Below are 26826 nucleotides of genomic sequence, written 5' to 3'. Positions count from 1 at the left end.
ACCCATGAAAAGGGTCAGTTGTTTGTACTTCACTGGCTGGATGCTTGTTCTGGGTCGGTTAGTCCAAAGGTGTTGAAGTCCAAAGATCAGCATGACAGCCAGGCAAGCAGAATTTTTTTAGATGGAGGTCAGCAATAGCTGGAAACGTATTTCCTGTAGCGTAGGTTATCTTTCAACTGCCTGCCATTGTTAAGGATAGTCTGGACCTGGACATGTCACAGGGAGTGCTCTTGTAGTTTGGCTGCTGAATATAGCAAAAGAGTGTTCTGGGTAGAGTTTAGGCACAGGCTGGTTCAAACCAAGGTTTTGGGTTGGGCTGCAGGTACAGAAGGGGTGGACACATTAATATGGAATTCAGGACTCAGTCTGTCCAATTCATGAGTCAGTAGGATTTTTAGGAACCAGCTCCATTGACAGCACCTAGAGAAACCTCCCAAGTTAGGCACCAACTGTATATTTTAAGGAGCTGTGGCTACCTGTCTACTGGGATTCGTCCAGCCCTCAGGTAGAGATCGATAGAAGCAGTAGCAGACCTTCCCAAAACTCTATGCTCTCAGCCTTTACCTGTGTAACTCTCCAGGTGGGTCTAATTACTCTCCAAGACTAAATGTCAATCAGTTAGGGTTTAAATCTCCTTTTAAATGTTTTCTAACATACCCTAATAATATTAATGAATTAGCAGTTGGAGCAAAGTTGAACATTCAGTTTCTCTGTACTATAACACAGCATGGAACGGAGACTGTATTGTAACTGGTTATAAGTCTTCAATAGAAAGCTTATCAGTCTTTGTCACCTTGCCACTCCCCATCTCCTGTTGCACATATACACATGAAGCCAGCACAAAGGTGATCTCACTTTGGTCACTATGGCCTCAACAGGGATCACTGTACGTCTGGTGAAAGATGGCAGCTCCTCCAAGGCAAATATTACCCCTTACTTGGATCAAGACTACAACCAGCTACTTCAGAAGTGTCTGCAGGAAAAGCGCCTGTTCGAGGATCCTTATTTTACGGCAGAGCCTAAATCACTGGGGTACAACAAGTTAGGACCGTGGTCTCCAGACACCAGAGAGATTCAATGGAAGAGACCTCAGGTAAGGAGTGTGGGGCAAACAAGTCTTTAAAATTAATGTGTATCTAAACTCAAACTTTTTTTAGTTTTGGGTGTTGTGGGGAATAGTCAGAACCCCTATTAGGTTTGCATTGTTCTCTGTATCTGCACCTGGGAGATTTACCATCTCAGTTTGTCCTTGTGACCATTGTCTCTGGGACTAAGTTTGAGGGAAAATTCAAAATTTTGAATTCTCACCAGCACAGGAGGTGAGGCGAAATTTTCCAAGGGTCACCTGTTCCAGTGACAACTGTCCACAAGGTATTTTCCTTCACTTTAGGAAGATTCCTCTAACTTCTTGAAGTGTCTACAGGACAGTGAGTATAAAGAAATGGGACACAGAGAACACAAGACCCTGACAAGGTTTTGAAGCCTTCCTACTCATCTAAAACTGCAAAAAACTGTTATGACTAGATACACTTTAACCCATGAGAGGTCTAGCATGAGGAGTATAGCTCATTATAAGTAGCTAAACATAGCTGATGTTTTATTGGATGTCACAGAAGATTTCAAATGTTTCCTTTTTATTTTTCTGATCAACAAATTTGCAAGTTGAAATATTATATGATTCTTCTTTCACTTAAAAGTTTACACAGACATTTTCTAGCTTGATGGGTGATTTTGGCCATGCTAACAAACTTTTTTATTGCTATTTGCTGACACCTATGAGGTCCACAGAAGAGTGGACTGCTGTTCCGGCTCTGGCACTTTTAACCCTACCACTCACAATGTGTGGCTGCAGAATCAGTTGCTTTTGCTTCTAAATGCATATTGCAAAGGCCTGTCAATAGGGTCCATACATCCTTTTTTTTTTAAAGGATAACCGGCACTGATGTTTCCACCACTGCTGGGTTGTTGACTGACAACCAAGCATGCAACCATTACTGGTGATGGCAAGAAGCACATTAGCCTCCAGAGGCTGGTCACCTCTTGGCAATATCTTCTCAGGACTTCAGGTGGGAAATCTTCCCACTGTAGTTTGCAGTCTCTTCTTCAAGCCTCTTTAAAATTCTCAATATTATAAATTTTTAAAAAAACAGCACTGAGACAAAAAAATATGGAAGCTGCAATTGTTGACCTACTTCTGAAAATGTTAGTTGGCTGGATTTTACGGACTTTATTAGTTTGAGTCACTGAGCTGGAACAAACATGCAAATAAAGAGACAGTGATGTCAGAACCGTAACCTGCTTACATTTACTGGGACATTGCTGAAGCCACTAGATTAGCATGGCAGGTGAGGAACTAGTATATTTAGGATAAGTCAGTAATGGTGACCTCCAAACGTCCTCACTGCAGGATTCTGTTGATATTATAATACAGCCAGTGGGACTCCCAATAATGATCACAGTGGGTTTCTTCACCTGGATAGTAAAGACCATAGATTTCTTCAGCAAATACTCAAATAACAAACCCTATATGCTGAATGACTCTGGTAATGATACTGGCACCTGGCTGACCTGTTAGCTAAATCCATAGAGATGCTGATATTCTTATCTTGTAAATGGCTCGTGGCCCGTATGGTAGCCAATAGATTCCTCACTAAACAGCATGGATGGAGGACTCTCCACTGGCAGCTATGATATTCAGGACGTCACTGGTGCTGAACAGTTTGCAGGGTTATTATTATTATTATACAGGATTTATATAGCACCAACAGTTTGCGCAGTGCTTTACAATATAAGGAAGACATAACAATCACAATACAATTCAAGACAAGATGGTAAGGAGAGCCCTGCCCTGAGGGCTCTCAGGGCAGGGCGCAATTTAACACAAAGCAATTCAAGCGCAGCCTCTGAACTGCCATGTGTGCTGCTCATGACATTCAACATCCCATTGAATGTCAATGGGATTTTGTTGACTTGCTCTTGACATGCTTTTGAAATGCATACCAAAGGCTGGAAAACAACTCCCATTGGCATGAGCCCTATAGAGACTTCCTCCTACTTCCTATTCTGTCTACAGGTCAGCAAGTTAAGGAAAATCTCCTGAATGGGTCACGGTTGGGAAAAGAACTGACAGGGGTGTCTAACCCTAAAAATAATAAAAGAAAATCTTGGCTTTATTTGAAGTGCCCATTGTCTGAGAAGACCATACCAACTATTTATATTATTTTGTTTTTAAAGTTGGACTACAACCTCCTATCCCTACAGCCAAGAAAGGTGCCATCTTAGCCTCTATTTAGATTGCTGTTGTCATGGCGCTGCACATGTGATCAGCTATGACACCAGCCATTTGAGGGTGTGAAAGTTCGCTTTGAGAGCTGAAATAAGCACACTGACAAGCTTGACAGCTCCCATGCCTTAAAAGTAACTGTTTTGGGAGACATTAAAATGGTGGGTAAAGAAAAATGGCAGCAGGCATGTGGTTGCTATGGGCGACACAGCTCAGCTTGTGTTTTAATAGGCCTCATTGCAGTAGATGAGTTTGGTGGGTGAGTTCTCCTGGGTCCAGGCTCTTGTTGTGATACCGTTTGTGACGGACCTCCTGGTACCCAGACTGGGTACCTCCGTCAGAAAACAGCTTCCTCTCCGCTGGAACCCGAATCCCAGTGTCCTCAGCCCAAACCGGCCTAATTATTGGACAGAACCAATATATTAGGACAGGACGCTAAACCACTCAAGCATTAGACAACACCAATGTTGAGGTGGAAAACAAGATCTGCTTTATTGAAGGAAGCACACAGAATTTATACCTGACAGGATCAGATTAGAGTGCAGTGTGTCCCCTCCCCCAGACAGCTAGGTGCCGCATTAGAAGTCTTTCATGCACAGACACTCTTTGGGATGAATGTCCTTAATTAGATAAGAACTTAATCCCATCATTGCAAACAATGGTCACTCCAGCCAGCCTGCTGCCTATAATGAACACAGTGGTGTGTGTCTGTAATGTCGGGGGAGACATACAGTATATCCACTCCACATGTATCCTAGTAGAATGGTTCCATGTACCCCAAGAGGTCTGAGGGGGGTCTCCATAGTTCAGGTCCATAGTCCGTAGGAAGGTGGCTAGCCCTCAGGCTCCTCCAGCAGCCCCAGTGACGGTTCAGTCCGTCACACCGTTCATCCTACGGAGTGTGTAATGACAGATTTTCTTTCACACAAGCAACGCAGTGAAGTGTACATAATGTAACACTATCCTTTCTTGTGTGGCTTGAGGAGAGGTTGGCTTCAGGTAACCCTATCCTATTCAGAGCACCTGTTGTATTATATACAGACGTAATTGTGTGAAAAGGATCTGGGTTGTAACTACATATGGCTCGTTGAATTCTATACACCGGGGTGTTGACTTACAAGACGAGCCATTTTCACGCTGTAAATAGAACCTGTGTCAAACACCCGGTCCTGTGGAGAGCAAGAAAAAAACCGAGGCGTCTGCTGAAAATTAAAGTGACACTAAACTCAGGAGTTAAATCTTAAAAATGCATTCAAGTCACTTAACTATTAACAATATGTATCTTATTTGTGTATCACTCGGCTGTAGATTCTCCAATCATCTCTGAATCGGTGCTGACACTGTCCTTCCTTCTGGAGTGTGGCTACTTGTGTTCCCCATGGTCCCTGTCTGTGTTGTAAAGTATCCACCACTCCAAGCTCACTCCTGTGATAGACTATAACTTTAATACAAATTAGCTAATTAAACGAGAGACTGTGAATCAACCAAAATTCAAACAGTGGATGGGCCTGCTGGCACCAGCGCAAATTTCGACTGAAATTTTAAAGGAGCCGCGTGGAAAATTGTGGGCTGAACAGTTACTGTGTCCAATCAGATGCAGTCACTGTTTGGGTATTTGGACAGCCGCGGGTGCTGAGGAGATTCCTCCATCCACTCAGTTTAGTGTGGATGGGGGCATGGCCGGATTTACTCTCTCTGCTGTCCCAAGGCCAGGTTTCTCAATGCGCCCCTTTCTCTATTGCTGTAAAATCATTAAGGCTGCATTTGGGTCTCAGCAGGGCTGCGTGCAGATCTCAGCAAGGATGCGTGCAGGTCTTACCAGGGATGCATGCAGATCTCAGCACTGCTGCGTTTGGGTCCATGCAGGGCTGCATGTGGGTCTCTCCAGAGCTCTGGACGGGTGCCAGAATCTCCAGGGCTCTGAATGCAGCTGCTGGGCTCTCTAGGGCTTAACGGGTGGGATCCGGGCTTGTGCCAGGCTCCAGGGCTGTGCTGTTGTGTGTGAGGCTATCCTGTGCTGTGCCGGCACCAGGAAGGAGGAGGAGGCAATGTGCAGCCGGACTAACACTATGAAAGACAGCTGCCTGAGGTAAAAATGTAAAGCCCAGTGTCCGCTGTGTTACATATGCTATATCCCACTGGGCATTGTTACTTAGTACAGTACCTACAGCAACCAATCAGAATTCATCTTCTAGTTTGCTGACGTCCATAAACTGAATGTAATGCTAGGGGTTTCTGAGGGGGCCACACACTGCTGGAATTTCAGTCCAGTCCTGCAGTTGAGCAGTGTGTAGTGAGCTTGAGCTTTTATATATTGCAGTGTTAGACCCTAGATGAAATGTGACAATATGTCATAGTCTATAATGTTTATTTTACTAAGGCCTTTGATATTCGGATTGGAGACCTACCAATAATATATGTGCATGGAGCGGATCTAACAGTTTACATAAGATTGTGTTATATTGCTTCTCTGTTCTACCCTGTGCTATCCCTAAGCAGCAGGACACAGTCTCTTCCCTTATAATAATCTGCAGGAACAGAGCCGTGCCCACACTCACCAGTCTGCTTTCTTTTTATTGCTCATGCAGCAAACACAATGTTTATTTTTTGGGCTTATCGTCTGTTTACAAGCAGTTAAAGTTTAACTCCAGACATACATAAAACACAATTATTCAGGTTATTTATCTACAAACATAATTAAATGTATTTATACATAGAACTGGCCAAAGTAGCTGAATCTGTCTTGATATTAGAACTAAAGGTCAGATAGCCTCCAATGCTTTGCACAGGGAGGCCTTTCCACACCTCGGCATACCAGAAACGGACGCTGTGTTTGTGCGTGTTCACGCGTATTGTTTGCCGCATGTCCCCATTCATTTCATTGGGTGTCGCAGACACAAGAAATGCGGTAAAGTAGATCATGTAGCACATTCTTCTACAGGCGTAATGCGTTTTTTCCCACGCGGGGAAAAAAGCCACACGTTTTCCTGGCCATGTTTGGGGTGCCATTGACAAGTAATGGCACCACAAGCACATTGCATATTTTTTATATGTTCTGTGAACGCACATCAAAGCACTTGCTTGATATGTGATTGGTGCGTGTTCACAGAACACGTAGGTGTGAATGGGGACTCATATGCGCAGAATGCTTTGCTCTGTAATATATAGCTACACACATTACAATCTGATACAATCTCCTTAAAGATAACCATGCACAGTGTAGTTTAAGGGGCCATTCACACCACATTGGGGCTGCACTGGCTGTGTTTTCAGTGTAAGGTTGACCACAACCCAGATAGCAAGGATAACTTGCTACAAACTTGTGGCGGGGTGAAATTGTAATTTTGTTAACTTGCTGCACACATTCCTGGCAAGTTGTAGACTTGCAGAACACTTGCAGCACAAGTTCTAGTTGACACTTTTTGAATTTGTAGCAAATTTGCTTGGCAAGTCTACAGCAAGAGGCCTGCAGGTCTTAGCAAGAGCTCTGCAAGCTCGCTGGTCTGGAGACTTGCAATGCAGACTTGCTGTAATTGTGCAACAAAATTGTGAAGCTTGGCAAGTCTGCAATAGTTTAGCAAGTCATTTGCAAACTTGCAGCTCAATTGCTCGCTATCTGGGAAACGTTACAATCTGATTATTCAATCTTCTGGAGATTTTCTAATGACTGTAAAGTTTCAAGCTTTTTTTTATTTTTTTATTTAATGATCCTAGAGCAAACAAACAGATATTGCCCAGCTAAGTATTTCTTAACATTTTTGGCCAAGTAATTACAGTCATTATGTTGTCAACCTGAGTGGCCATAGACCTGGAAATCCAGCCACCCTCAGGCTTGTCTTTCAGCCGGCCATAACATAAACAGACACTCTTGGCTATCTTGACATGGAGACGGAAGGTGCATCTGCAGCAAGACACCCCCAGACATGCTTCATCAATGGAAAAAAAACAATAGTGACAAACCTACTAGAACAATCAGTCTTTCCACTAATGAGATATCCCAGATAGCAAGGATAACTTGCCACAAACTTGTGGCAGGGTTAAATTGTAATTCTTGTTAACTTGCTGCACACATTCCTGGCAAGTTGTAGACTTGCAGCACAAGTTCTAGTTGACACTTTTTGAATTTGTAGCAAATTTGCTTGGCAAGTCCACAGCAAGAGTCCTGCAGGTCTTAGCAAGAGCTCTGCAAGCTCGCTGGTCTGGAGACTTGCAATGCAGACTTGCTGTAATTGTGCAAGAAAATTGTGAAGCTTGGCACGTCTGCAATAGTTTAGCAAGTCATTTTCAAACTTGCAGCACAATTTGTTGCTATCTGGGATGTTGTCTGGCATTGTTTGCTGTCTGCAGCTACCCATGGACATGGCAGCTCTCACACTATCTAGATAAACACCCTTTAAATACATTGTGGAGAGTTTGTAGGTTGCTTGTTAAACAAGTACAGAAAAGATGTTAAGATAGAACAAGTTCAGAGATGGACAGCAAAAATGGTGAAAAGTCTGGGGGGTAAAATATATCAGAAGAGACTGCAGGAATTTAAAGTGAAACTAAACTAGGGAGTTAAATCTCAAAAATATTCAAGTACCCTAACAATTAACAAAAATTTATCTTATTTGTTTATCACTCGGCTGTACATCCTCAAATCATCTCTGAATTGGTGCTGCTGACACCTTCCTTCCTTCTGGAGGGTGGCTACTTGGTCCCTGTGTGAAGTAGCCACTGCTTTATGCTCGCTCCTGTGATGGACTACAATTTCAATACAAATAGGTAAACTAAACATGAGATTGTAGTCCATCACAGGAGCGAGCTTAGAGCGGTGACTACTTTACAACACACACAGGAACCATAGGCAAGAAAAGTAGCCCCCCTCCAGAATGGAAGGACAGTGTCACCATGAATTTAGAGATGATTTGAGGATCTACAGCCGAGTGATACACAAATAAGATACATTTTTGTTAATAGTTCGGGTACTTGAATGTATTTTTAAGATTTAACTCCTGGGTTTAGTGTCACTTTAATTATAGCTGAACCCGTTTAGCCAGACCTGTTCCACCCACACAATGCCCCAACCTTACTGCTACAATAAAGGAATTAGAAGTAATGTTTACTATTCACATTATTTATAACTGTTTTCAAAGCTTTTGACCATATCCAGTAAAAGCACTATGAAAGACTTAGCATACATCATTGAGTACCATTGGCATCTACAAATATTGGCGTAACAATAGCCATAGCAGCCCACGCAGGACTGCTATGGGGCCTGGGATAGGAGGGGGGCCCCATTAGGTGACTGTAAAAGAAAAATAAACTGTAAACTTCCCAGAATAGAAGATGATCCCCCTGTGTACAATCAGAAGCATTTGCTCAGTTGTCTTAGCAGTGTAGGTTTATTGCCCTCCCAGCAATCCCAGTGTCTTCTCAACTAAAACCTTATAGGAGGGCTGATGTTTGTAGTTCTACAAATAGTTTAAAGAAGCTAGAGATTAAAGAAATTTGTATTAGGGTTATAAGCTAATTGTGTGCAAGAGCATTAATAGTTGTGTCATAATATAAAACATGCTGATGATTGTTACACTGATCACAACTATAACTATTATCCACATCACTAGTCCCCTAGTAGTGTGACTCTGCTGACGGCTCTTCGGCTGCCTGTCCTTAACAAACGTTGATGTGCATTAGCTGTCACAGTGCCAGTGTGCCGATCCCAGTGCACCCCACTGTTTACCTTTTTTTATTTTCTCTTAGATAGAGTGACATTTTATTCAGTTCTTTGGACCTAGCAATGTAGTTGTACTGCACACCCGCTGTTGAAAGAAAGTACTCGCAATGGGGTGTACTGTCCCCATCTGCGATTAGGCAAATTTCCTTGTTTTACGTTGGGACTGAGCTGGAAAAAACAGCACAGCCCCAATGCATTTGGTGTGGATCAGCCCTTAGGCATAGTTTATGTTAAGATCAATGACACGTATTGTTACGGCTGATTCTATCAGCTACTAAAGTGAAAATGTTACCTGGGGGGCCCGATTAAAATTTTGCTATGGGGCCCCCTCATTCCTAGTTACATGCAAACCTATCCAAAACTAACCTACCCATAGCCTGTATGTAAACTGAACACTGTTTTTCCAGTTGTCTCTCTATGGGACCCAAATCTCTTCATATTGGTCCTTTTACATTTGGTGTATAGGTGCTCTTTCAGATGGGCGCATGAATGAATACAGGATCTTGTTGCCAGCAACATCCTGCATTTAAAAGTTGTCCACATGTAATGTTTGTGCTACATTTCCATACATACATCATAAATGGACCCAACTGGCCACCACTCCTGCCTAAGGCCAACATGTCAATATCAACAACGTTTAGCCAGTGGCACCTGCGCTGCTGATTACATACTATTAATGTTGACATCTGAGCCCTGAATATGGCCATTTATGTGGTGGTGGTGCATACACGGCATGAGTTTGGCTAATTCTAAATGACTGAAGTCTGAGGTCATTGTGCGCATGAATTGTGTGATTATACTATTAGACGTTCTTGATGTTAGCATGATAACCGCTGAGCCAGCCATTAGAGTGCATTAACGCTTTCTGCATGTAAATGTTTGGACAAACGCTTACATGTGTACAGTGTAAATAACGCTGAAATTTACATTCCCGTACACAGCTGTGTCCCATTTAAAAAAAAAACACAAATCAACCTTACGCTGCCAGACGCAGCTGTCTGAATGGACCCATAGATTTGTGTAGATGCGTACAATACTAAACACGGTACACAGAGTTTTCAACACCCATGTGGTTGAGCCCTAAATCTGCATACAATAATATACTGTTTATATTGCCTTGTACATGCCAATCCATATAAATATATGTGTCTGTCTTTTCCAGGAGATCTGTCATTCTCTTCAGTTTATCTGTGAGAATATGAAGTGGACGGATATTTGTCAGGGAGACCTGGGTAAGTGTGCGCAGTATTCATATAACAACCACACAACAGGTAATGCCGCTATGTGCAGCTGTGAGAACACTTGAACAGTGACTGTAGCTCATTGGCTTCAGTAACTGGCAATTGTTAAATATAGGAAAGAGACCTTAATGTCTATATTTTTCCCCAGGAAAGGTGGCATGACCTGAACACAAAAAAACAGTAGAAATGAATCATGGCACACTCACAAACCAGCATGTAAAACAATTTGTCTCACCACTAAGGTTAATAACAGAGGTTTGGATACACGTCTTCTGCAGAAAATGTGAAAGCCACACAGCCGCGCCAAGGCACCTCTTATAGTGCGGTCCTGACTCTAAACTATGAGAGTCTCCATCTTGGAGCACATGGGGGCAGAAGATTTCAAATTGGGTGCAGGTTTGTCAGGAGGAAGCCCAACCTCCTTAAAGGCACAGAAACACACAAGGGATGCCGCACATCCCAATGGCAGCTGAGAACCCCCATGCGTCACTGCACCAAATCGGTCAAGCAATGTGCGCAGTATTCATATAACAACCACACAACAGGTAATGCCGCTATGTGCAGCTGTGAGAACACTTGAACAGTGACTGTAGCTCATTGGCTTCAGTAACTGGCAATTGTTAAATATAGGAAAGAGACCTTAATGTCTATATTTTTCCCCAGGAAAGGTGGCATGACCTGAACACAAAAAAACAGTAGAAATGAATCATGGCACACTCACAAACCAGCATGTAAAACAATTTGTCTCACCACTAAGGTTAATAACAGAGGTTTGGATACACGTCTTCTGCAGAAAATGTGAAAGCCACACAGCCGCGCCAAGGCACCTCTTATAGTGCGGTCCTGACTCTAAACTATGAGAGTCTCCATCTTGGAGCACATGGGGGCAGAAGATTTCAAATTGGGTGCAGGTTTGTCAGGAGGAAGCCCAACCTCCTTAAAGGCACAGAAACACACAAGGGATGCCGCACATCCCAATGGCAGCTGAGAACCCCCATGCGTCACTGCACCAAATCGGTCAAGCAAAACAAATGACAAACGCACTCAACAATTTGTCACCAGTTATAGCTGTGCGGAATAGTTATAGTTATAGTCTCCGGAACAGTAAGTGAGGGAAATCTCCCCAATGGGAATGCAGACAAAATTGATTATGTCCTAATTGGAGAGGTTTCCCCAACTTCTTGTCTTGGTAATGGCTTGGGACAGAAATTACTTCAGTTCCCCTTTCTGCCCAAGGACAGAATAATGCCATCAAAAAGGTCTTTTGCTTTACACATCCTGGCACAAAGATAAAGTGTATTTGATGCCTGACTTTGGACTCATTTCATTGTATAATAAAAACATATTGATAAGATAGAACAAGTTAAGAGATGGGCAACAAAATTGGTGAAATGTCTGGGGGATAAAAGATATCAAGTGACACTAAACTTGTAACAAAAATGTATCTTATTTGTGTATCACTCGGCTGTAGATCTTCAAATCATCTCTGAATTCATACTGACAGTGCTCTTCCTTCTGGAGGGTGGCTACTTTTGTTCTCCATGGTCCCCGTGTGTGTTGTAAAGTAGCCACCACTCCAAGCTCGCTCCCCTGCCGGACTACAATCCCAATACAAATTAATAAACTAAATGTGGGATTGTAGTGAGCTTGGAGGAAAGGAGATGAAGGGGACATCACTGAAACATTTACATTAACGGTGTGAATAAGGTTCAGGAGGGAATTATTTTCAGTATTAAGCTAAAATAAAGAACACGGGCACATGACCGCAAACTAGCAGAAAGAACGTTCAAAATTGACCGTAGAAAGTTTAATTTTTCTGAAAGCGTAGTCAATGCTTGGAACAGACTTCCAGCAGAGGTAGTGAGTCAGTCAACAGAAAGTGAATATAAATATATTTGGGACAAACATAGATCTAGACAAAAAAGGTTTACACAAACTAAAAGAAAAAATTCTAAATTTTTCAACCAGCTCCTTCTTCATTGAAACTTGACTTTTGTTGAGGTGAGTAGTGCTGGCAGGATCACCCCCAGATTCAATTTTGACAGATTCAACAGGAAACAGATGAAAATCAATCAGTGTAGGTCACATTGATTGCTACATGCATTTCATGTCATATGCCAGAATGTACAATGAGTGGCCAGATTATTATGACCACCTGATGTTTGTAGCCAAATTAGATATAATTAGCTATAATTTAGGGCTGAATGTGCTAGAGGGCCAAACCATTATAAATAGGGAAGCAGGTTGTTTACCACGACACTAGAAGTAATTTTTTTTCTGAAGATATGGGTAAACAACGCGATTTAACAGCCTTTGAACGTGGGATGATTGTTGGCGCTCGGAGCCATGGAGCGAGTATCAGCAAAGCAGCAGAATTCGTTAAATGTTCAAGAGCAGCTGTTGTTAAAGTGTTTAAAGACTGGACTGTCAGCCGAAAATCTGGGTCTGAACGTGCGAATTGTGGCCGCCAGCGACTAGTCAATGTTAGGGCAGAACGGAGAGTGACAAGACTGGTACAAGACAACAGAAGGGCAACAGTGCCGTGTCAGATTCCTCGCATCACCTTTCAACATCTCGTGGAGTCACGAGGCGGCCCAACGAAGTCATCTCGTGGAGTCATCTCGTGGCCCAACGAAGTACTGATGGGGTGGTCATAATAATCTGGCCACTCAGTGTATTTACTGTAGGTCTTGAACCCAGCTACAATTCACAACTTATGGTTTTCTGTCTTTGCTTCTGGTGGCAAAAAAGAGCTTGGTGGGTGGCAGTGAAGTAAAGCTGTTACTTCCTGTAATATAGTATGGGAATTGGTTGGGAATCATGAACATCAGTGTACATTGAGCTGCAAATGTTGACATAGGTGACAGAAAAGATAACAAGATTAAATGCATATATAAATTGTTTTCTCTGTGAGGGAAGAATTGTTTCAGTTGAAAGATAACGAGGACATATGCATAGAGAGTGACAGTGGGTGTAGCTACATACAGATAAATGGGCAATAAAAGTCTCCTTGAAGTGCTACTATGAATGATGCTGGGACTCTGTCATGGAGCCATGATGTGTGAGGTAATCAGGTGAGTATTTGAATGCTAATTCTGATGTCTGCTCCGCTGTCTTGTTACTGCAACAACTGAACACCCCTACATACCAGACAGCATTTCTGAAAGCTGGGCGCACACAATGGGTTTTGCTAGTGCAATCATGCCACTGTAATCCCCTGTTATTAATCACTTGCAATTACCAATTGTAGCAGGTAGTTGTTATTATTCGCTAAGGATAGCTCAGTTTTCCACATTGGTAAGATCAATCGCTGCTGTATGCAATTGCATGTGTCACTAGCGATTTATAAGCGCAATCATACTAGCAAAAGTCTTCTGCTTGCGCCCGACCCCTTAGTTGCCAACAACAGATGCTCATAAGTAGTGTAGCAGCTTCAGCCATTGCACAGAAAAGGCTGTGTCCAGGGTGTGCGGTCAAACTGCAGAATATATTATTACTAGTGAATACTGTCATTATTTTATCATAGGGATCTTGAATGATTAGCTTTGGTGTCTCACCATCTTGTGTAAATTTGGTTTTGCCTTACACTTGCTATCAGTAATGTAAATACAAAAAAAAGGTAATCCTACCACCAAAAGAAAATCTTCTCCTGCCCACTCACATATTTATTTTTGGTATTAAATTAAACAGCGGCTGCTTGTGGCCTTTGAACTCCATACAAGTCTAATGCGTATTTGTTGTGGGAAAATTGACCAGAGGTTGTTTTTTTTTTTTTTGGAGTGTTGTATATTAAGGGGGTTGTTGGGAAGGGCAGGCTACCTGTGAAATTCTCTGGTCATTGGAGCAGACATTGTGTGATCTCAGTTCTTGTTCATGATGATGCATTATTCTTCATAATGACTTCAATAGCATTGTTTGTATGTGTTTTTACAGGTAACTGTTGGTTTCTGGCTGCTGCAGCATCCTTGACTGTTTACCCTCGTCTCTTGGAGAAAGTAGTTCCTCCCCAGCAGAGCTTTCAGAAGGAATATGCAGGAATATTCCATTTTCAGGTAAAATTATTTCAGAAGACTAATTTAGACTGTTTTCCTGTTGGAGTTTATTAACTGGCTCTGTGCTTGTATTGTAAGTGCATGTGCTATACAGGATAAAGCAACAATTTGCTTCAATCCCCCTTTTCTACAATTTTTTATTCTCATCAATAAATTATCATCTGTTTTATTGAAGTGGACCTAACATTGAATTATACGCTGTTTATTAATTAATAGGTCACATGTCAGAGCTACCAAATCACATCATTCTGGCCTTTCTTGCCATGAATGAAAACCCGCTGTTTTCCAGCTTGTGGCCTCTGGCTGCTAAGGTTGTAGGAGTTTCACATCATTAGAAACTTTCTGTATTTCAATGGCAGGCCCTTTTTGATATTTTTTTTTTACCCAGGATTCACATAGTTTTTCAATCTAATGCAACAGGAAAATGTGTGAATCTTGGGTAAACGTTGTATGAGTCTAGTATAAAAATCCTACAGCAATAGTGGATGGGGAAGGGTTAAAACGGGTAAACAGCCAACGGGTATTTTAACACCTGTAAGCAGACTGACAGAGGTAAGAAAAAAACATTACAAAAAAAATCAACGACCACAAGCTCTCCTGAGGTATATCTGAATTACAAAGGTCCAGTAAGCTGTAACAAATGCAGAGGGTCAAATCCAGTAGCTCTGCAAATCCAGTAGTGACACATCACAGGAAACTAAAGCACAGTCCAGGCTGAACTTTAGCAAACTTGAACTTGTCTGACACCTAATTTAGGCAGAGTCCAGTCCATATACGTTACATGAAGCAAAGAAAAAAGCAGCAGTGTGGTGAAAGACAACTGAAGGCAGAATGCTTACTTGTAGAAGTGTGGATCTGGAACTTGCACCATTCTGCCCCCGGAATCAAAAATGTTGATGGCATATTCTTGATCCCTGCAACCAGCCTTTACAACCACCACTCTATCTTTGAAAATGTGGCGGCCCACGCTGCAGCTCTGCCTGCAGCTCATGAACTTTTCCCAAAACTTTGGGTGACTTGAATTTTGGCGGGGCTTGGGCACTCCCCAGTACTTCCAGACCTCTGTATAACACCAGGTCTGTCGCTTGGCCTCCATCTCCTCCATCATGGCTTTAGGTACATAGGGATACTCGTATCTGTATTCAAGAGCAACCCTCTTGTTCACAATTTTCTGGATCAGCATACAGACTGATTACAGTCTGTATCAGTATTTAGTAGCGACATAGTAGAGCGCGTTACACTGTTTCAATGCCACTGTCAAGTCGATTTATATTTGCTGTTCTCCTAGGCAAATTTTCTTGTGCTTCCCTCCTACCCCAGTCACCTGGCTAGGCTTGATATCACATTCAATAAAATGCCATAGCCAGGAAAGCATGGGCTAGGGGCAGGGAGGATAAAAGAGACAGTTTGCCTTCTCTGCATCATTACCTCTAGAAGAGTGCCCTACTCTAGCAGTTTAGGCCCTGTTCACATTGAGCGATTTATCGCGCGGTAATTCCCGCGATATCGCGGCAATTTACCGCGCGATATCGCTCTCCAATGCTTCTCAATGGGGCAAAGGGTCCTGCTGTCGCGGGTCGTGTGTCGCTACAGCAGGACCCTTTTTGGAGCGGATTTAGCCGCGATTTAAGCTTGCTCAATGCAAGCATTTGCGCGATATCGCGCGCGACCAACGCGATTTATCGAGCGATTTTTGCAGCGATATTGCTCATATTTCCACGCGATATCGCTCTATGTAGCTTCTCCAATCCATTTCAATGAAGCTGTTCACATCCCGTCGCTCAATATCGCTTGTAGCTCGTCGCTCCTACATGACCCTTTTTTCGAGCGACTTTGCTCCTGATTGCATACAGCTCAATAGGAAAAAGTCGCGCGACAAGTCGCTCAATATCGCTCGATGTCGCACAATATCGCTCAAAATCGCGCGATTTTCATGTCGCTCAGTTTGAATGGGGCCTTAGTCCTATGTGTAGGGCTCTTTACTGGATGAACTGTAAGAGCCCACTACATAGATAGCAACCTAGCAGGGATAGCAACAATGAGGACCTGGCAAGATGGCACTGGCAAGCAGGGCAGCTACGATGTATGTTGGCTATGCCAGAATCTGTCCCTGACCACTGCAGAAGTGTAGGGTTTAGACTCTTCTTTTTTCCAATTTTAACCAGGAACCCCTTTGTCTCTTCTAGTTCTGGCAGTATGGTAATTGGGTTGATGTTGTGATTGATGACCGTCTCCCTACCAAGAATGGCGAGCTGGTATTCGTCAAGTCAGAGCAGAAAAGTGAGTTCTGGCCCGCTCTGCTAGAGAAGGCTTATGCCAAGTAAGTAATCAGTTCTTGAACAGAGCTGAAACTTTGTTTGCGTTTGTGGTTTCACCTTGAAATGCCTAGATAACTAAATGGCAACCACTGCCAAGCATGCTCTATAAATATAATACATGGAGTGAAGGCAAACAGGATTGCTGCCAAACAGCATCACCCCTATTTATTTGCATTATTTACAAATCTACCTGTTTATATTAAAGCCCTGCTCCGCCCATGAAGCACATCTGATATTTATAGCGAGACATCAAATTTACCAGCTTTATACATGTATTTATTGATAAGGAGAGACAGTAAATTCTTCAGTCTTGTGGGTGTTTAGATACTATTAATTCCAGACCAACCTTGAATACAGCTTCATAAGATATCAGCTAGGGAACTACAAGCCCCAGCATGCCCTCATTGCCCCTGTACAACAACCAGATATTGCCGTTCCCTGGGTGATATGTGTGTGTGTGTGTGTGTGTGGGGGGGTGTACAGGGACAATGATGGCATGCTTGGACTTGTAGTTCCTTAGCTGATATATATGGGGGTGGGGGGGGGCGAAAAAATAATTTTCTGCCCCGGGCGCCCATAACTCTGGTTACGCCACTGCAACCTACTATTAATTCCAGTACCATTTTTAAGTGCCTATGTAATATATAACTCACTTGATGTCAAGAAAATTCTTATTTTTATGTCCTTAGATTGAATGGGTCCTATGAGGCACTGGATGGAGGGTGGGTGAATGAAGCCTTTGTAGATTTCACAGGAGGAGTGGATGAGAGTATGGACCTCAAGATTCCCCCTGCAAACCTTTTTCACATAATCCAGAGTGCTGTGGAGAAGAGGTCACTCATGGGAACTTCCATTAATGTGAGTAGCCAATGAAGACCCTTGCTGTGGGGCTACCCTTATGTCTAGGGGCAAAAGTAAAGCAGATCCCTGCAGCCTCTTCTCCAAAGGCTCTGTCGGTCTAAGGACGTCTGCTATCATCACGTCTAATTTGGGTTCCATAGACCTGCTTTAGATGTGAGGATGCTGAAGGACAGTCAACCAGCCGGAGAGGTGGGGGAGAAGAGGAGAGCACTGATCAGGGATCAGGTAAGTAATTCTGCTTTACTTCAGCCCTTGGCATAAACGAGCACTTAACGCATGCAGTATGTGGGTACCCCCACTGCAAGGGTAGATTTTCTATTTCCTCAGAGATTGAAAGAAAAAATAGCAAACATTTAATTTTTAGTATTGACCATAAAAAAAGAGATACAAAATATATACAAAACAACAGTAATATATAAAATATATATAAAACAACCCCTGAACCATCACATGACCTTTGCTTATCCAGAAGCTGTCATGCTGTGGACAGAACATTTGTGGCCTGCTGGACCCTCTCACCACTGTGTCCATAGATTTGCTTAACATGTGAACCCTGAGTGTTAGAATGTAATATTTATGGGACAATATTTATGAATATAGAAGATATATAGAGTGAGCACACCAAACATCAAAAGAATGCATTTGCAATCGAATTGTATTTAACATACACTCACCGGCCACTTTATTAGGTACACCTGTTCAACTGCTTGGTAACCCAAATTGCTAATCAGCCAATCAAATGGCAGCAACTGAATGCATTTAGGCATCTAGACATGGGGAGGACGACTTGCTGAAGTTCAAACCGAGCATCAGAATGGGGAAGAAAGGGGATTTAAGTGACTTTGAACGTGGGAGGTCTGAGTATTTCAAAATCTGCTTAACTACTGGGATATTCACACACAACCATCTGTAGGGTTTACAGAGAATGGTCCGAAAAAGAGAAAATATCCAGTGGGCGGCAGTTTTGTGGTTGAAAATGCCTTGTTAATATCAGAGATCAGAAGAGAATAGGCGGACTGGTTCGAGATGATAGAAAGGCAACAGTAACTCAAATAACCACTCGTTACATCCGAGGTATGCACAATACCATTGGCTACAGCAGCAGAAGACCACACCGGGTAGAAGATTCGAAAAACGTTGCCTGGTCTAATGGGTATTCGATTTCAGCTGCAACATTCAGATGGTCGGGTCACAATTTAGCGTAAACAACATGAAAGCATGGATCCATCTTGCCTTGTATCAACGGTTCAGGCTGGTGGTGGTGGTGGTGGTGTAATGGTGTGGGTGATATTTTCTTGCCACACTTTTGGCCCCTTAGTACCCATATAATCATCCTTTTAAATGCCATGGCCTACCTGAGTATTATTGCTGACCATGTCCATCCCTTTATGACTACAGTGTACCCATCTTCTGATGGCTACTTCCAGCAGGAAAATGCACCATGTCACAAAGCTCACATCATCTCAAACTGGTTTCTTGAACATGACAATGAGTTCACTGACTCCAATGGCCTCCACAGTCACCAGATCTCAATCCAATAGAGCACCTTTGGGATGTGGTGGAATGAGAGATTCGCATCATGGATGTGCAGTCGACAAATCTGCAGCAACTGCGTGATGCTATCATATCAGTATGGACCCAAATCTCTGAGGAATGTTTCCAACACCTTGTTAAATGTATGCCACGAAGAATTAAGGCAGTTCTGAAGGCAAAAGGGATCCAACCCGGTACTAGCAAGGTGTACCTAATAAAGTGGCCGGCGAGTGTATATAGAAGCACTAGTAGAATAGGTAGAAATATCCTAGTTTATTGTGTTACAGCACACATATACAACAATAGTATATACTGCACTGTTTAGCCAAGTTTATATTCAAAAGAATACATGCATGCACATAAGCAGACAGACCGAATCAATCCGAATAGCAACTTATGATGCAAACTCATATGACTAAAATGCTTACTTTTCTTCTTATGTTCATGCATGTATTCCTCTGAATATAAACTGGGATAAACAGTGCAGCAGATACTCTTGTTGTGTTATGTTTGACGTAACCTGACATACTAAGAAACTTGTACCTATTGTTCTATTTATAGTGCGTCTGTATACTGTATGTTCTATACAATTCTACTGCAAAAGCATTCTTTTGATGTTTGCGGTGCCTATTCTGTATATCTTCTGTTGGCGTATTAGTAGGCTGATACACAGTGTTCAAGCACCCTAAAAATCTTTCATTCTTTTGATGTTTGCGGTGCCTATTCTGTATATCTTCTATTGGCGTATTAGCAGGCTGATACACAGAGTTCAAGCACCCTAAAAATCTTTCATTCTTTTGATGTTTGCGGTGCCTATTCTGTATATCTTCTGTTGTCGTATTAGCAGGCTGACACACAGTGTTCAAGCACCCTAAAAATCTTTAATTGCTGCTTATGAAATAGTGTTTGTAATAGAGGTGTGCAGACTTTTATGGCCTAATACATTATTCATGAATAACCTGTATGGCTGTTTCATTGGTACATCACTTACATTCATTCTTTCTATTCCCGAGCATTGTAATCTCTTGTTAGCAGTGTCCTGTTTGTGTTGTTCTTCACAGATTCAGAATTCGAATGAGACTGAAATGACGACCCCAGAAGGACTGGTGAAAGGTCATGCATACTCCATTATTGGGGTCTCAGAGGTAAGGCCACATATACTTCCATTATGTTATAAAACAGACCATATAGACAAAATAAATTGTGTTGTCAGCAGGTATCATGTCTGAACTTTTTTTGTTTGACAGAATCAGTAATTTATTTAATCATATAATATTCAGGGTTAAACAGGGCCACCCACTGAGCAAATTTCAGCTGGTTCTTTATGAACCAGACGAAATTTGCTCTGTGGGTGGGCATGTTGGTAACCTTATCTCCGGCATCCTTCAATCAGAAAATTGAAGGTGATGGTTGGAAAATCTTTGCACGAAACAGTGACAGCAGCCAATCAGCTGCCCTCTATGTTTAGGTATTCTGACAGCACACCCGGCACTGTCAGAATACAATAACCCAGCAGGAAGAATCTATTGTATTTTATTCGTTCAGCCCACAGTGTGAATGAAAAAATATAACAGTGTATGGCCAGCTTAAGACTCTTTCCTACTTGGTTACCCCTGCTCTTTAGTCCACCCAGAAGGGATATTTCAGGTATAGGTGAAGTCCAGTGGGCCAAACCACCTGCTGGCTTATATATTTTAGAGTATGAGCAGTGAGGGGAGAGAGAGGCGCCGGCTGTCAGATCCTGGCCGAGCGTCTCTCTCTCTCTCCTCACTGCTCTGCATTAGTTAGTGACAGCGGCTCTGTCCTCCGCTCTGTCCTCCGCCCTCCCCCGCCGCCGGTTCCTTCACTTCTTATCGGATCCCGGGGATCCAGAAGAAGTTCCTTCACTTCTTCTCGGAGCAGCGGGGATCCAGAGAAGCGGCGGGAGGAGAGGACATGGTGATCTACCAGTGATCGCTACGCGATCGACTGGTAGATCGCGATCGACCTTATGGGCACCCCTGTTTTAGAGGCTTTAGCAGTGAGCTGTCCCTGCTGTAGTTCCTGGGTCCAGTTTTGGATGTGCTGGTCTCCTTAGAGTGTTCCTACTCCGTATTTTAAGTTGACCCTAACACTTAACCCATTTCATCCAAAAGTCTGAACCTCCACACAGTAGGGAATAGTTGTTTTTCTTCTTTTGCTGTGTGTCCCATTGGCAAGATTTCCCCTCACTTCATGTCCAGGAATGCAACAGGAAGTGACAGGAAATATTTCACAAATTAGGAGAGGGCCTTTCTTATTCAGCTCTCACCGGCATAGGTGTCCCCGTTGGAGGATTTCCTCTAACCTCTTGTTTTGGATGCAACTGTAAAATGTTGTAACCACCATCACCCTCTGTGCTAGTGACCAAACAGAGAGGTTGAATCCTTCCAGCATTAACACAGCCAATAAAATCCTGACAGAGGCTCTAACGCTGCCCCATTCTACCCAGAACTAAAAGAAAACATTTTGGCTTACCCAAACCCTACAAATGAACCCTTAATATATTTCTTATAGGTGGAGCACAATGGTCGCAGGATCCCTCTGATCAAACTACGAAATCCATGGGGGGCAGTGGAGTGGAATGGGCGCTGGAGCGACAAGTATGTATCCAGGATAACATAAATAATGACCAGCCTAGTATTGTATGAAGTGTGGGGTCCATTGATGTTGGTAGGGCCAGTGTAGATGGCCTTTGTTCACATCAGAACTGCTTCCCTCCCCCATATTAGTCAATGGGTATGCAAAGCAACTTGATGCAGGACAAATGCGCCAGAAATGAATTCTAAATGATCTCAGAAGCATCTCAAATTGATCTAATTTCTCATATCTCATTTCTAATTTGTGACTAAAGTTTATTAATGATGATTGCACAACTCAAAGCCATGTTTTACTTTAACTATAAGTCCAGATTTTAAAGCGGAACTCCAGTCAGCACCTAAAAGTACATTCAAGCCTCCCTCTCCCTCTATGTAGCATCCCTTGGTATTTTTTTTTTTTTTTGCCCTGTTCTCTGTCCCTCTTCTTAGCCCCGTAACATTATCACAGGAGCTGCAAAATATCTTCAAACTTCAGCAGCCAGGAAGAAAGGTCCACAATGGCACCCTGCATCATTTCCTGCTGATTTAGGGTATCCAAGTAAAAGCATGGCAGTACAGAGAAAAAAGGGGAAGATGTCTCTATTGCACATTTACGATTCACCAGCTTTTATTATTATGGAATCAGTTGCTTACAAACACCATCAACTATGCCATCCGTGAGCAAGTATTGCCATGTCACCAGGAGGCATATCCAAAAGGGATATGGTGAGGATGAAGAGCCATGAGACACCCCAGGCAATAATGTAATATGCTACACTCCTAAGTCACTTATCTGCATTGATTCAAATATAAAGATCAGATAGTCTTTGCTCGGGTGTGTAGATTAGAGGTGAGGATTCTAATGCAATTGTAAACCACGAGATCTTGTCCCATATAGACTCTATTTGCTATGTGTTGTAACTTACAAGGGATGTTGGTACCCCTGTAGGGATAAAAAACCTTCCCAGACATTAAACATTTATAATTAGATTTCTTTACTGCTCTCACAGCTCAGCATCCTGAAGCTGTAAGTTGCTTCAGGGCTAAAGTCATGTGATAGTTTGCCCAGTCGCCGAACTGCAAACAAGGTGTGTTCAGATTAAACTCATGGCTGACCTGGATCTCATTCCTTATTGTGTTTATCCAAGGGGTCTGAGGTGACTCATAGACTTACACTCAAATACGATAAGCAGTAAAGTATAACAATTGTGTCTGCATGTCATGAGAAAACATGGCTGCCCTTGTATGCATATGTAACTAAAACTCTGCATGTGCACAAAAGTGATATTAAAGGGGGGGAAGGTTGGTCTGGATCAGCTTCTTACACATTTGGATTACTAAACCATTTTATGATTTTATGAGAAAATATTGTTTAATAATGAAAATTCATACAGTAACTTGAACAGTTTAGTGAATTGGTGTATGTATATTGCCTTTAAAAAAGGAACTTTTTTTTAGATTGTCATGGGGAAAAATCAGCTTAATGTAAATAATCTTCCCAATATGTGTTATTGTTCTAAATACCTTGTCTGTATGTATACTTTGTATGGGGGCGGCCATTTATTTTAAAGTGGAGCTTTCAGTGACTTCACAGGTCTACATGCATAAATTCCTGACATGTCACAATATTTAGCAACAGTGTATTTTTTTCAGAAAAGCTTTAATTTGTATAATTAGGGCTTGTTCACACCAAAAGTGTGTGCGTTCCAGAGCGGTAGCTGGTGGAACGCACCTCGATCGATAAGAAACTTCCCCCCGCGTTCTGGGGCAGGAGGGGGCATTACGGTGCATTGAATTCAATGGCACCGCTTCCACGCCCCCCACCCCTCACCCCGCGCACGCAGTGTGATCAGACACGTGGCAAAACATTGCCAGCGTTCTGTTCCACTGCAAACGCCAAAAATAGGACTTGCTCTATTTTTTGCATTTGCAGTGGAATGGAACGCTGGCAAAGTTTTGCCACGTGTCTGATCACACTGCGTGCGCGGGGTGAGGGGTGGGGGGCGTGGAAGCGGTGCCATTGAATTCAATGCACTGCCACGCCCCCTCCCGCCCCAGAACGCGGGGGAAGTTTCTTAGCGATCGCAGTGCATTCCAGCATCTACTACTCTGGAACGCACAGGCTTTCGGTGTGAACAAGCCCTTAAAAAGCAGTCATTGATCGTCAGTCGGTGAGTTTGCCTAGGCTGAGATGATTTCATCAGTCGGGTGCAGGAAGCATTTCCTCAGTCTCCTCTCCCCTGGTGATCAGAAGGTACATTGTAGATTTGAAGTCACAATGTAAGAGGCTGCAGCAGGAGCTGATCAGATCAGATAGGATGATCCCATGACCAGAATTTACATGGCTGTGCCATCCGTGAGCCACAATCTCAGTTAAGGAAGTAGATGCTGACCCTGCATGATGCCAGAACATAGATGGTGCTGCCTTTCTGAAAGCAGATGAAGCATTGTCATTTAGTTTACTGACAGCTCCCCGATGTGGACTCTGCTGGACAATGCGCTGAAGGATAAACTTCATGTGAAACGTGAAGATGGTGAATTCTGGTAAGAGATTGGGGTTAGGTGGTTCGGGACTTTATACTGCATACAGTCTTATATTGTTACTCTCATAGTAATAGACTTTTTTTCAGGATGCAAATGGATGACTTTATGCGCTATTTTGACACTCTGGAAATCTGCAGCCTGACACCAGACTCAGCCTATAGTGATAACGCCAAGCCATGGAATGACAGCTCTTTTAATGGCAAATGGGTGAGAGGGCACAATGCGGGTGGATGCCGAAATAACAGAGGTGAGGACCTGTCTTTTTTTCTTTATGCACCCTGCATAGTGTACCTTGTCAAGTAGGGATTTTTGCACATATAGATTATTCAACCTATTACTCAATCAGCCTTCTCATCCATCACAGACCAATAAAACAGGAAGTTGACATGTTTATGTAAATCCATATTATACTTGAGTATAAGAACATCTTTCCATTGCAGGTACATTCTGGACTAACCCCCAGTTCCTAGTGACTCTAGAGAGCGATGCTGAGAAGCACCCATGCACAATCCTAGCTTCTCTTATGCAGAAGGACAGGCGGAAGGGGCGAGCTGTTGGGAGAGACTTTCTGGCTATCGGTTTTGAGATCTACCAGGTACAGTATTGTGTACCAACATGTATTAGCAAAGCGAAATATATTCGAGATAAGATAAGTAAGTTCAGTGAATAACCTTTTAAATATTACTATTTTGCAGGTGGCAAAAGAGGTGAATTGCACAATTCTGAACTACATGTCTGTGAAAACTCTGGTGTATCATGGCTTCTGTCCTTATAACGATCCATATCTAGTCTGTCATCTGTGTTGCTGTTTGCAGCTGATCTGTCACTATATGGAATACAGCCATCTCTGACTTTCGCCTGTGTCTTGTCATGTCTATTAGTGCAAAGCCTCTATCACTGTACTGCTGATTCTGTTACCAAAGTGTACAGGGCTACTGCCATGCACTGTGATAACCCAACCCTATTATTGTAGAATTTAATCTGTTACCACTATGTACAGGGTACCTAACCCCCATTTCTATACCACTGAATTTGTTACCTCAGTTGCAGGGATTACTGTATCATTAAATCTGTTACCTCAGTGTACAGGGATTACTGTATCATTACATCTGTTATCTCAGTGTATGGGGATTGCTTAATCCCATTGTAGTGCAGCAAAATGTGTTACCACAATGTACAGGGATTACCTGTCCTGAACCCATTACTAAACCACAGAATTTGTTATCTCAATATAAAGGGATTACCCAACCCCCATTACTGTACCTCCTAAATCTGTTATCACAATATACAGGAATTACCTGACTCCCATTACTGTACCTCTAAATCTGTTATCACAATATACAGGGATTACCTGCCCCCCATTAGTGTAACTCTAAGTATTAATGTTTGGGTTTAGGTTTATTGGGCAGCACACATTCTGTCAGTGTACTTAGTATGTCATTATGGTCATGTTGTCTTTCTCAGTTTGGACAGATGACACAGGTGTCACAGAGAGTGAAAACTGTCTCCAGTCTTATTCCCATGGTTATCACACCATACATAGCCAAGCGAGATATCACCGGCCGCTATGATGTTCCCCCTGGGCAGTACCTGATCATTCCCACCACTTTTATGCCTCATGAAGAGTCTTCCTTCAACCTGAGAGTCTTCACCGAGAAAAATAACACATTCAAGTAAGACAAATCTCGGCAAATGAATTTACTTATTATATTAGTCTGTCTTAGTATCTTTCCTCTTCCACTTCTAGTTTATGTACAGTGTATATAGTTGCCTAAACAATATACTGGGCATAGGACTAAAGTCTTCTGAAGAAGAATGAAAAGAAGTGCAGGTCAATGCTCAGAAGCTTTCCTACAAACCGCACAGTGTGAAAAGTACATTGAACTGTAGAGTTTCCATCTATATAAAAAAGTTGAATGACACCAAACCGTTATAAGAGGCACTTCATTTGTAACGCTTGAGTAGGAAAGCATTTGCATTGTTCACTCTGGTCTGTATTTTTCCTCAGGGAGGTTGATTGTGAGATCAGAGCAGAGGGGAAGGTGTTTCAGGTACGTGTCTCCCAATATAAGTTCCACAGCTGTACTTGTGAAAATAATGTATTGTGTACACGAGTTAAAGTGTAATTTAAAAAAGGGGATCTATTTTACAAACACATCTTGAGGATCTTTTTTGCAAATATAATCTTTTGTTTTTCGAAATGTAGAGTTTCCGCTCCTTAAAAGAGTACATACATCCTTGTGCCTTGAAGGTGAATGCCGTAGCCTTATTATGTGTTTTCTCCTTCCTTGACGTGTCCAATCAAAAGATGCTTAAAATTTTATGTCCGGGTCTTTTTTTAATATTGCCCTCTAATAGTGACTTTCTGCAAGCATCATTCAACCCATTTCCTGTGAGACTAGGGTGTCAAGAATAATATCTGTGTCCCAGTCTCCCAACCAGAATCCGAATGTGTAGTCAAAAGGGCGCTGGCATGACTTGCGGATGGCGCCGCACAAATCTAGACCTCGATAAGGCACACCAGGGTCCAGTGTATCAAAACATCTTTATTTTACGGCAGATTTACATGGTATCACATATAACAGCGATGTTTCGGAACCTACAGCATTTCCTTCATCAGGCAAACATAGTGACAACCATAGTGTGAAAAAGTACATATATACTGTGTGTGTGTATATATA

The 26826-nt window shown here is 42.5% G+C and overlaps 1 protein-coding gene across 1 annotated transcript in view; it reads left to right on the top strand.

Annotated features, from left to right (window-relative positions):
• The first annotated feature begins 865 nt into the window (after positions 1 to 865).
• Positions 866 to 26826, top strand: part of LOC108786661 (calpain-2 catalytic subunit-like) — a 41281-nt gene continuing 15320 nt past the window's right edge. The window contains exons 1-13 of the mRNA XM_018555997.1: positions 866 to 1093; positions 10162 to 10231; positions 14174 to 14292; positions 16479 to 16612; positions 17300 to 17468; positions 20066 to 20149; positions 21540 to 21625; positions 24071 to 24145; positions 24232 to 24392; positions 24586 to 24740; positions 24841 to 24852; positions 25610 to 25818; positions 26154 to 26196. Of these exons, the coding sequence (XP_018411499.1) occupies positions 866 to 1093; positions 10162 to 10231; positions 14174 to 14292; positions 16479 to 16612; positions 17300 to 17468; positions 20066 to 20149; positions 21540 to 21625; positions 24071 to 24145; positions 24232 to 24392; positions 24586 to 24740; positions 24841 to 24852; positions 25610 to 25818; positions 26154 to 26196 (1545 nt within the window). The remainder of the gene's footprint in view (positions 1094 to 10161; positions 10232 to 14173; positions 14293 to 16478; positions 16613 to 17299; positions 17469 to 20065; positions 20150 to 21539; positions 21626 to 24070; positions 24146 to 24231; positions 24393 to 24585; positions 24741 to 24840; positions 24853 to 25609; positions 25819 to 26153; positions 26197 to 26826) is intronic.

This window comes from Nanorana parkeri, unplaced genomic scaffold (assembly GCF_000935625.1).
Source record: "Nanorana parkeri isolate BGI_ZX_2015 unplaced genomic scaffold, ASM93562v1 scaffold221, whole genome shotgun sequence".
Taxonomy (NCBI): Eukaryota; Metazoa; Chordata; class Amphibia; order Anura; family Dicroglossidae; genus Nanorana; species Nanorana parkeri.
The sequence above is the reverse complement of the archived record's forward strand: the minus strand, read 5'-3'. Positions and strand labels throughout refer to the sequence as shown.